This window comes from Centroberyx gerrardi, chromosome 11 (genome assembly GCF_048128805.1).
Source record: "Centroberyx gerrardi isolate f3 chromosome 11, fCenGer3.hap1.cur.20231027, whole genome shotgun sequence".
In the NCBI taxonomy this organism is placed as follows: domain Eukaryota; kingdom Metazoa; phylum Chordata; class Actinopteri; order Beryciformes; family Berycidae; genus Centroberyx; species Centroberyx gerrardi.
Window position 1 is genome coordinate 25,042,020 of NC_136007.1, and position 12,046 is coordinate 25,054,065.

Genomic DNA, 12,046 nt, shown 5'->3' on the forward strand with positions numbered 1-12,046 from the left:
AGACGGGGGAAATATAGTTTCAGAGCTCCAGGGAGGGCTACACTGCCACTGACCGGCCAAAAGATGAGGCCAATAAACCACAGAGCAATCTGATGTCAAAGTGCAGCAGCGTCCACTTTAAAGAGTGGGTCCAGTCCTTCAACACCTCCGCTCACTATCACAAAATGATCTTTTCTTAAAGAGTTTTTTAAGTGTTTACCTACATGTTGCTTACCTTGCTTTCATTGCTTTCGCTGTCAATTTTATCCGTTTTCTTTCGTTTTCACCTTTGTAAAGCTTGAATCTCTGTTTTGAAAAGTGCGATAATGATAGTGTTATTAATAATAACCTTTTTCTCTGTTTTCAAGTAAACTTATAGCATTAATATAACCTTTATGAAAACAAAAAAGAAAAGCTATAGTAATCCTGTGCACTGCAATAAATGTCGATCTTGAAGTCATTTAGTCTTATATTCAGTCTTAAATTTTTTTTTTGCCAGTGGTGGTGAGATAAATCAGTTTCACTGAATTTTCAATTTTCTGTCATTATCTTGAAACAAGGCAGAATATGACAGATCAGATGAAATTAAATAAGTAGGTTTGCATTGGAAACAAGTGAAATTATCTCACCCCATTGGCTATTTTTTTCACTTGTTTTAAAATAAGAATAAGATTTTAAGATTCAATACTAGATGAAATGAATTGTTAAGATGGAAATGGGAGACAGCAAACCTAGTCCCGATGTTACAGGAATATTATAGTGACACCACAGGAGATGATAAGGTCACTATAAACTTATTGAGTACCACAGACACATTATTAGTCACTAGAGGAATATTGTAGTGATTTTTCATCAGGAGAATGTCATGTTATTTATTTTTAGTTTAGAACTAAATGTGTTGTCCACTTTTCTCAATATACAATCGTTCAGAATTACAGTAAGGTTTATTACAAAAACAACAACAAAAAGGTTTATTTTCCATTTATTATTTACAAATGACTGTACACTACCCACAGTATATAAATGTTCTCATTCTCTACAGTATAATTACATAAACACTCACTACAAGGATATGCTTTAAAAAAAAACAGACCCTTCATGAAAGGTAAAGGATTTCCCCTTTCAATGTCAAAGTAACTGTGATGACGATGACAACCACTGACCCAGCTGAGCTGCTGTCTTTCAGCTGTTTTTTTCTATCATTTATTTTCTGAATAGCAAAACTCAGGGTTCACTTTCCAACAATGTGTCATTACGACTAATTTTATCTAATCATAGCAATACAGGCCCGTGAATGAGAAAATCCTTCACATCGCACCTTTAAATGACACAAATACTTCAGTCTGAACCTTGGTCGGTGGTACAATATGCAGCATCGGTTGTTAATTTGATGCCGGCTGTGCAGTACTCTCCTCTTTCTTAGCTGGAGCGTCCTTCTCTTCCGTGTCTTGAGCTTTGGCTCCCTCCAGCTCCGAGCCGGCCGTCAGTGTGGAAACCCTCTGGGCCAGCCGCTGCAGGACCAGATCCGCAGTGCTGGTGAGGCTATGCTGAAAAGACAAAGGGGGAGCAAGGTGTGTCAGATGGGAAATAACAAGTCTGTTTGAAACATCATGCCTGAGCTACTTCAAGACATCGCTTCAGAAGTGGTACAGCAGTTGTCTTGTGGGTTCAAGACTGGCCCTTCCTACAGCAAATTGCATTTATGATATTATCCCCTTTTCATTTGGATCTCATGGTTGAGCCTTGATCTCCAGCATGGGTCGTTGCTGTGGTGTGTGGAGTTTGTTCAGGGGGGTGAGTGTGTTGAAGAAGTTGGTTAAAGGGGAAATAAGTACCATTTTTCTGCTCAAAATGAGCATAATACATCTGCGGGGGTGGATAGGGTTCTTTATCAATAACGATGACGCACCGATCACTTTGCCGGGCGCTGAGATTTCTGGCTTTCAAAACTCACTTTCCAGCCCAGACTATTTTGGAACAAAACTCCCCACCCATTGGCATTTCAAAAGAGTCCCAGTCTCATCCGCCCACCTACTGGCATTTTCAGCTGCTCAGCGATGGAGGACGGTGCTACGGGTTCGCAACCGCTGTCGCAACACAGTTAAGCTACCAGGACTAAAAAGCCTCATTTTCAAGCCAAAAAAACAAATGACAATGCGGTATTATTATTCCAGTATTTAGCGTGGCGATACCTCTTCAGTAGACTTCAGTGCTCTAATTAGCTAGCTTACTCCTCTCTATTGTGAAAAGAAGTTCTAGAGAAGTTCTATCAATGTTGTTGCACTTCCGAACACTTGATGAAGGACTGACCTTCCTCTGTAACACAGGTCACATACCTGCAAAATGTGCAGTCCCTTTAGCGTGAGGATAGCCAGCTCTCTCAAGCCGTCCCCTGTCAGGTCTAAGTAGATGATGGACAGCAAAGGACTCTTGAAGCTCCGCCTCCACAGCAGCTGAAACTGTCCGTCTCCTCCGCTCATTGGCGGCTGGAATTTATAACAAAGCAGCTCCTGTGTGGCGGAAAGATACACGAGATAACCTTGTTACCACCAAGGCCTCGATGCTTCAGACTGTCATTCTTATCAGATGCCTGGAAAACATCAGTCATGTCTTATTCTGCCAGGTTTCACGGTATTCAATTATACTAGCCATTTGACTTTAAATAACAGACTGTGCAAGCTTTGTAGATAGAGCAAAGACGCTTTCAGTTCACTGCTCTGACCTGTCCATAAGTTCCCAGCAGCACCTCCTTCTGCCCGTCAAAATCCAGGTCAATGACCAGAGCACAGAGCACCGCGTCCCACTGGTCACTCTCTGAGAGGTACATCGGATGAGACACGCCACGCTCCTGGACATCTCTGAGAACACACACACACAAAAACACTGTCGTGACCTCTGCCAGATGCCATATTGAGAGAGGAACTCTAAACGCTACTGAAATGGCAGGATTGCTAGAATCTACAGTATATAAGGCTGTTTTGATGCCGACCTGTAGACAACCGCCATCTCTATAGTGCTGGTTACCAGAAGGTTGTAGCCTTCTATTTCCACACCTGGAAAAGAAAAGAGGCACCACCGATCATCACCCAAAAATGCAGAAAGTGTAGAGAAGTGAAAGTGGAGTGGTTTGAGATGTGAAACCGCGGTGGACCGACTGCTTACTTTTCTCTGTGGCGGTGTGGTCGGCCTCGGTCTGGCAGCTCAGAGGGAACAGCAGCACTGAAGAGATCGGACTGTCCTGCTGCACCCGCCAGCTCTGCAAAACCTCTGAGACACACACACACACACACACACACACACAGAAACACACTTGAGAGTCAGTTCCAAGAAGAGAGCTGGGGCTGAAACAACATGAACATAAACGCTATTCCCAAATATGATCCAGTCTTTTATATCAATAATCACTGCATGATAATCTCTCGCCATACCTTTTTAAGTGAGGCCAAATTTGATCTTGTGGGTTTTTATCATTATAAAGGATTGAGAGAAATTGCCAGAAATGTCATTGGAAGCCATATCTTAAAAATCACATCAGGAAGCATTCAAGACCAATGTTCCCTCTGTAAGCTGATAGTTTGGTGACCAACATCCGTCTAATAGTCATTGACCAAATAATAATAATATCTTGTCAGTCATAAGTCTTTGCTCAATTTTGTATGGGTCAGATTTTAATTAATATCTGCTGAATGGGGTTCAGCGATACAGACAACCAAACTGTCATCTTCCATGAAGTGTAAACAGGAATTTACATCTTCCCACATCATTTCCTAGGCTTATGCACGGGGGAACAACGTGAAACAGACCCTTCACCCCCCCTCTCCTCACCTGGTCCGGCCTGGTCGACCAGAGCCAGTCCCACGCAGCCGTTTTGACAGCCGAACGCCGAGAGGCGCCGACCCCCGGCGGTACTCAGCATGTCCAGCCACAACACACTGCAGGGAGGCAGGACAGAGGCAACACACACACACACACACACACACACGGCGATGAAACCACCATTCAGCATGGGGCGTAATGGGCCGGGCCCAACAGATACAGTGAAATCCATACGTGTTTTGGACAGCAACATACTATGTTTTAGCTCTATATAGTGACTATGAGATTAAATTACACACTGTTAGTTTGAATTTGAGGGCAACTTTTACCGTATAAAAAGAGCTAAACAAGCTATTTGCACATTTCCAGATGACAAAGGTGTTTGGACATCTAGTAAATAAAGTCGTTTTTAGTCAAAAGTTCAATGACTCCTGTGTGTCTGTAACCTATAAACATCACTTTACTCTTTATATTATTTCAAAGTCTTCCTTCCAGCCTTTTTTTGCATTTCAGTTTCTCTCTATGTGGATTCTTCTCCAGACAACATTTAAGATTGTGGAGTACAGAGTGCCTGGTTGTCCCAAAAAAGAGTCTGTTATTGATCCGGTCATCTTGCTCCTGCTACAGAGCATCATGACAGGCATGGATAACACATATAAGACCCACTGACTGCATGCACACCACACACACACACACACACAGATACACACACAGATACACACACACACAGACTGACTTGCTGGGCAGTTGTTGCAGCTCGGGGAAGAGTCTCTCCACTGGCTGCTCTTCAAACTGGTGGAGGGAGGCGTTCTGTGGGACACAGGAGAGCCGGGTGAGCGATGCTCTGCTGTTCGCATGATGAATCAAAGTGTTTGGAAAGTCTTCTAATTTGCAAAATTCATTATCATTTTTTTTTTTGTCTCTCATGTTGGCAAGGAAAAAATCATCGTCTTGCTTTCATCCCTTTTAATGAGCCCTCTGCTTGACAAGGAACCAACCAATCACAGCAACACACCCCCGTGTTTTTTTTTTGTTTACTTATTTTTCATCAAACTTTAATTTTTTACACATAAAGAACAAGCAACCTCTAATAGAAGCATATGATAAATGACTTCTTATGCAATTTTATACTTAAATTTACATTCCACAGGTCCATGCACAAAAGAGGGAGAAAATACAATGAGATGCACTTAAAATAAGGTAATAAATAAACAAACAAACTTAATTAAAAGATATAATATAAATGTTTCAAAATAAAAAAAAAGTACATTGAGCAGATTATCTCATTTTAAAAAAGGGTTAGTATGGGTTAAAAAATAAAGAATACATATACAGTACATACACACATGCATACATATACTCAACATATACACATACATACATACACTCATACATACATATACTACACATATAGGGGAGAGAAAAAGAGACCTTCTACATTTTAAAGTGGCAAAAGGTGGCGATCTGATCAAAAGATATGCTAGTATATATTAGAATCACACACACACACACACCCTACCTCCTTGTAGAGGTGGATCCTCTGGTCATGACCGCTGAGCAGGAACACCGTCTCGCTGCCTCCGCCGTCACACTGCACCCTGACAGAGAACCAGCAGGTTACAGAAGGTTACAGAAGGTTACTGACGTTTCCTGTCAGCCAGACTCCGTCCTGTCCTCTGTCTTTATTCCACATTCTGTTCATCTGAGCCACAAAAACACCTGGTACCATTCTTTGGGACGAGTTGTTAAATGTTTCACTGTAGACTCTCAGACAGCAGACTGCTTAGCAGTATTGCAGGGATTCTATACTGACACATATACCGATATTGTTTGTATTGCTGCCGATATTCAATATTTTCAAATTTGACCATGCCAAAAAGATTCCAAAAATTACAAATATTCAGTGTTTTCCCAAGATTTTTATTCTTTTCAGGGTGGAAAAGCATTAAACAGCATGTAGACGAAGGGATACTAAAATTATCCACTGTAACCCAGGATAATAATAATCATAATGATACTAAAACATATTCATGCATACTTGTGTGGAATCCTATCAAAATGTCTCATTAGAATCAATTCCAGTTAAGGTTTTCCCATAGACAACGAGCGCAGTATTGACTGATTCTATAGTAAATATGTAATCAATCAAATTGCATCATATCCATCATATCAGAGGTGAACAACACTGACTGCACCAGATCAGATTTGTAATAAAAGGCCAATATCGGCCCCATATACCTGCCTACTTACTCTGTGTGGTACAGCTGGAAGGGAGTAAACTGCAGCTCCAGATTCAGGCAGCTTTCTGTTGAGGGCAGAGAGAGAAACATTAACATCAGAGTGTTACAGTCAGTAAGCAGGCAGTGAACAGTGTGAACGGCAGGAGACTGTCTGACTCACGGGCGATGGACTCCAGGTTGAACTCGGAGCCCGGCTCGTAGTCACAGTAGATATTAAGGAACGGAGTGGCTTTGTCACCAGAGTCCTGACAGAGGAGAGGAGGAGACTGAATGTTTCTATCACTGCAGACAGCATTCATAAACAATTACAATGTAGTGAACTTTGGTATGAAAGTACCTTTATGAAGGTGATGCCCACCACCAGCCCTCTGTTGGGTGGAGACTTGTTGAAGGCATCAATTGACACAATCTCTGCATCAACTGGATAAAGAAGACAGGATGTAGTACCAATGCATGTCACAGCGTCCAACACATATGGAAGACAACATTAAAATACAGTTAGGGAGTTTACACATTACATGTATCAGGACAAAGAAATCTGATACAAAAACAAGTTAAAAACTCAAGAGGGAAAAGGGATTTTGACTGAAATTCTATGGATACAATCTTGTATACTATTATCTTGACAGAATGGTTGATAATGGCTGTAGATTATTAAAGTAACAGCGGATAAAACTCAAACTGTGTGATACTATTTTGTGATGAACAATTTTTATACTCACATCAAAAGGATTTAAGAAGAAGTTTATCGCCTCTAAATAGGCTGTTTAGCTGAACACACATTTTGACAATCTCTAAATTCAGCTTTTTAATGGCAATCAGCTTCTAATGCACATGCAGCACTAAAGAGGTTTAATCTATAACATAGAGTGCTGACTCTATAAGGTCTGAGGTCTCTGAAATCTGGCATCTTTCCATGTGGACCATAAGATTCAAGTGCTATAAAAATTAACTGCACATGTAATATATGAGGTGGAAATTCAAGAGTAGGCTAGTCCGTAATTGGTGAAGTTCATATTTAATGGATTTGGATGATATTAAAGGTAATATTTTTTCAAAGCATGGATCATTTTGTCTTTTAGCATGGCACAGCTCAGGACAGGAGCAGTCAACATTCAGCATTATACATTCCTCTGGAAGAAGATGCTGTCTAGATCAAAATATACATTTCACACTTGAAAAAAAATGAAGAGGAAGTCAAACAGGTGCTGGATAAAACACAATGTGGGCACTATGCATGAAAAGGTTTTGACTTATAGATACAAATGTTTAGGCATGCTTAGGTTATGTGATGATATGTGTTGATTCGTTTTGGTAAGTTCCTGTAAAATAGACATATTTGTGTTGTGATTGTGGAGATTTCTGTTAAACAAAACCAACAAAACTGACCTGTTGGGTATCTTTAAACATAGCTCCATAGGTTACTTCTCTAATGCTTGTGAATAATCTTGTAAGAAATTTCTGTATCTTGAGACAATATGAACATTCAATGTGCCACACTGAATGTCTAAATGGTCTGAAATGTATTATAGGGGTACTATTAGTTCTTGAGGTCACTATTAAGAAGTCAGTGGAGGTCACTGTATGATTATGGTTTAAATAAGATAATGTCATTAAAGCAGCTGTCCAGTATACCTGGTATGTAGGTGAACTGCACCTCCTTGGCCACAGGTCTGATCTTCTGCTGCAGGTCCTGGTATCTGAAACACACCACCTTCCCTTTGAGAGTGGCAGCCAGCAGCTCCTGTTCCCCAGCCTGGCAGAGTCCGTAAATGTTACTCTGCGACGGGAAACGGCTGAAGCTGTCTTCCGCGAAGGGATACGACTCTCGAGGCATCCCGGCGATTCAAACTAAATCCGCTGTTTTTATCTGCAATGACAAGTTGGACTACTCATGGTCACCGGCGGCTCTGCTCCCCAACGCCATTCACAGCAGTGTCAAGCGAGCCCGACTAACAAACAGCAGTTCCGGTTGTACATAGCAAAATAACGCACCCTATGCCGAACAGGTGTTATAACGGCGGTCGGGTGATAGTTATGCTTTTATTTTGAAGGCAAAACCTTCCTACCTCCGGTCTTGTTCTGGCTAATAATGGTTAGCTTTATACAATTATTAACAGGAGCAGCAAAACATCCGGGTTTGGGAGGAGCTCTAAAGCTGCATTCATGTACGGTCGGAAATATTGATCTCAGCACTCGAACGACCCAACAAAACAATAAAGACTGGGACAGTCGAAGCTTTCTTTTTCTTTTTCTTTTTTTCTTAAGGAAAAAAATGCATCACAATGACACAAAAGTCTTTGTTTAACTTTTAGTTATTCTGCATTTTTGTTTTTAATTAATGAAAACATCAAGTAAATGGCTGGTGTATTTTTTTCCCTCTTCATTATGCCACTGCAGCAAAAGGCAGCTCTGTGCTCATCCAAAATAAACAACACATGTTATTTATGCTTTTGTTACACTGTTCCTTTTGTTATTATTTCTAAACCAAAAGTATTTGAATGCGCGACAAGTTGTATTTCGACTATATTATTTGGAAGTACGAGTTTACGAAGAGCACTTGTAGGCAGCACACGGCTATTCTACTTCTTGTAGTTTTATAGCAGATTAGACGCATATAATCTGTATTGCTGCCCTCCACCGGTATCATATTGTATCACAAACAAAATAAAGATAGCATAGACTGTCCATTTAAATTCTTGTGGTCTTGTTATTCTGCTTTAGTCGACATTAAATCCCACCTCATCACTTAGTACAAAACCCATTACTCTGCATTATATTCCAGAGAGACAATGAAATCCTTTACTATAGGTAATTCTCAAAGATGCAATCCTGCCGTTTTCACTATCCAGAGCTCTTCTGGCTGCATCTATCTCTGCTCCTGCTGCCCACTGCAGTTTAACCACAGCAATAAATGCACAAATCTTGCTTTATCCAAATTAATAACCTGACACTCTCAAGTCTACTCTTACAGAAAAGATCTACATTCTACAAAAGTATCAAAGCAAAACTTTAAAAAAAAAAAAATTATACCACAGATAATTCGACAATAATACCATAGGTGATAAAATTATTGTGTAACCAAATAAGTGTAACCATTAAGTGTAATAAAGCCACTATTGAGTACCAGACACACTATAAGCACCTATAGGAATATCAAAGAAATAATACATGTATTTTTCATTAGGACTCCCCTCACAGCAATGGGGAAACTACTGTATGTGCATGTCTGAATCCACAACAAGGAAACTAATGATGTTTGTCCACCAGATGTCAGTGAAAACTCACACATCAAGTGTCTACTTGTCAGGCACTGAGTTTGAGCCCAGCAGTGACCGATCAGTCTGTTGTGGAAAGGGAGAGTAGCAACAAGCCCTCCTGCTGCTCAGTTTTACTCCTGAGCAGATCCAGGTTGGCCCTGGAGGCTGAGCAACAGGCTGAGTGAGAGGTAAACCTGGACTCCAGCAGTGAGCTGGTAATACATCTATGATGCCCAATAAACCCACTGAAGTGTCCTAAACCAACATTTAGTAACTTAAATGACTGACAGCAAGTTCCTGGACAACAACTAGCATTTAAATCCAAGTGTGCAGCAGAAACAATGCAGTTCATGTGGGAACTGATAGCTGTGAACTGTATTTAGTCTCATGTGACTTCTTATTCAAGGTACCCTGCCCCAAAATTTAAAGAACAAAGCCTTGCAAAGGGAAAATGCCTATGAATTATGTAAACTGGAGATGTGATGAAGGTAATGATAAACAAAAAAAAAAACAGTTGAACAGGTTTAAAACAGTTCCCACCTGACCTGCAGTCACACAGCTTTAATGGAGTAATTCAAGAATTGTTTTGGTACCAAGCAGCCAGTCCCAGCTCACCGGGGAATGGGCTAAAAATTTTACTGTGAAATGTCTCTTGAGTCAAACAAATGTGTTGTGTTACAATTGAAGAGCCTCTCCCTATATCACTCATTCTAGACATGCTATACCTCATTTAAAATGTCATCACACCTTCATGAATCTTTACATCCAGAAACCAGAGACCTGGAATATTCAGAGGATGTGAGGTTTGTCCATGTAGGTTCAAGATAAGGGTCTAGTTCTGAGCCGTTTACAGAAAAATATGCTCACTATCCTCCACTAAAATGCCCATTTTTTGCAGGAACTTCTTGTTATCAAAGGTTATTGATACCATACCGCTTTATTTTTTTATTTTGTTTGGAGTCTTAGGATGGAGTTTTAGCGAGATTTATAACCATTTATGTCGACATTTTGTTATTTTTTGAGTGGCCAAAAATGGCTCAAGAATTGACCAAAAGTATTAATGTACTTGTATTAACTCAAAGTTTGGTGCAGCCACTTATGAAACATAACTCAGCTTGGGAATAGCTTTCTTAAAGTGTCCCAAAGTCTTCCACACAATACATTATTATTATTTGAATAGATGAGATTCATTCCACCATTTTACTTGGTATTCATGAAGAAAGAAGATTGTCATATGAATGATCAGGGTCCTATTTCTCTGAAGATGAACAATACTTGTATGTTATATCCTGTCCTGTCCTGTACACACACACACACACACACACACACCATGGCAAGTTTATCTTCATTTAATCATCACTGTGAAGATTTTCTTGCCAAAAACAAGATTTCCCTTTAGCTGACACTTATTTTCCATATGCCAGGCCAAAGTAGGCCTATATAATGACAACTATATGTGTATAGTGCAATTTCTTTACAAAGTTAAGTGTGACAAAATAAAAGGAACAAAACGCCTTTACAACAAGCAGACTTGCACTGCTGGCTCCATTAAAGGGGCATTAAGTAATGTATGACCTGGCCCAGACTCCACTGCTCTCACCCCTCCCATCCGCTTGAACTACGGTGGCTTGTAACTGACACAAACAATTAAGTCACAGTTTCACCATAGAGAGGAGTAATTAACTACTTAGATTCAACAGAAATGTCTAGTGAAGAGATAAAATATCACCATGTTGGATACTGGAATAATAATACAGCTTTGTCAGGTGCTTTTTTGGCTTGAGAACGAGGCTTTTTCACTTTGGTGCTCCTGTGTTATGGAGACGCCCATTCAGCAGAACTGGAACACCATCAGAATATACAACCTAAAGATAATATTAACACTATAAGCTGCAAAATCCAGACAGCACACTGTAAGTATGGGATGTCCTTTTGTCCTAACGTCTCCCGTCGGTCCACAGTGTGTGTTACTGTGTGTGTGTGAGTGTGTGTTGCCGAGGAGAAGCAGACTGGCCGAGGCCCTGGGAGCGGCGGCTCCATATTGTGACAGTTCGGCAGGAGCGCTGCCCTACACCCCCAGTTCTCCTAATACCACCTGCTAATCCATCTGCAGGATTACTGTCCACTGTAATCACTCATCCTCCACACTGACACATCTCACCTCAGACTGCAACTTCTGACTCATCACACACACACACACACACACACACACACACACACAATAATATAAAGTGCACACCGTAAGCATACCTTGTGCTATGAGTTGATTGTGTCTGTATTTAGATTTAGGTTGATATGGGACAGACAATATAGGAATCAGGTTTTCCATTATTGCAGTTATTAGTTATTACCTCTGTTGATACGGCTCCATTCACTTACATTATAAGACAACATAGACAGTGGTAAAGTAGACACAACTTGAATTAGAATTAGAATTAGAAAAATGTAATGTCCTCAATGAATTTGTTTTGCAGCTTAAAAACAGTTACAGCAGTTACACTTATTTCAACATTCAGCAAACAATCATATCACATGATAAAAGTGGAATAACCTACAAAAATAAAATGCATATACTAACTGCAATACTACATTTTCAGAGTTGCAGTGCTTTGTTGTCAGCAACCCTCAGGTGACGCACATGTCAAGATAAACTACATTCTTCATTTAAGAGTAGTTTGAGGTGAATATAGTAACTATTTCAGAATATCTTAACACAGTAATGGTACATTTGTCCTGTCTAGGTAATATTTG

The 12,046-nt window shown here is 40.3% G+C and overlaps 1 protein-coding gene across 1 annotated transcript; it reads right to left on the reverse strand.

Moving 5' to 3' along the window:
* Positions 1–953: 953 nt before the first annotated feature.
* On the reverse strand, positions 954–7,953 carry kptn (kaptin (actin binding protein)). The gene is made up of 12 exons (XM_071906176.2): positions 7,671–7,953; positions 6,373–6,455; positions 6,196–6,280; positions 6,046–6,100; positions 5,315–5,393; positions 4,532–4,605; positions 3,805–3,911; positions 3,142–3,246; positions 2,969–3,032; positions 2,702–2,837; positions 2,316–2,489; positions 954–1,526 (listed from the first exon to the last, which is right to left on the reverse strand). Exons 1-12 carry the CDS (start codon positions 7,870–7,872, stop codon positions 1,362–1,364), a joined length of 1,329 nt encoding a protein of 442 aa, XP_071762277.1. The 5' UTR covers positions 7,873–7,953; the 3' UTR covers positions 954–1,361.
* Positions 7,954–12,046: the final 4,093 nt, after the last annotated feature.

Coding starts and splice junctions, on each gene's coding strand:
- kptn (XM_071906176.2), bottom strand. CDS start 7,872: ATGCCTCGAGAGTCGTATCCCTTCGCGGAAGACAGCTTCAGCCGTTTC. Junction 2,838..2,968: donor GAGATGGCGGTTGTCTACAG/GTCGGCATCAAA, acceptor GTGTGTTCTCAG/AGATGTCCAGGAGCGTGGCG. Junction 2,490..2,701: donor TGCTGGGAACTTATGGACAG/GTCAGAGCAGTG, acceptor TCCGCCACACAG/GAGCTGCTTTGTTATAAATT.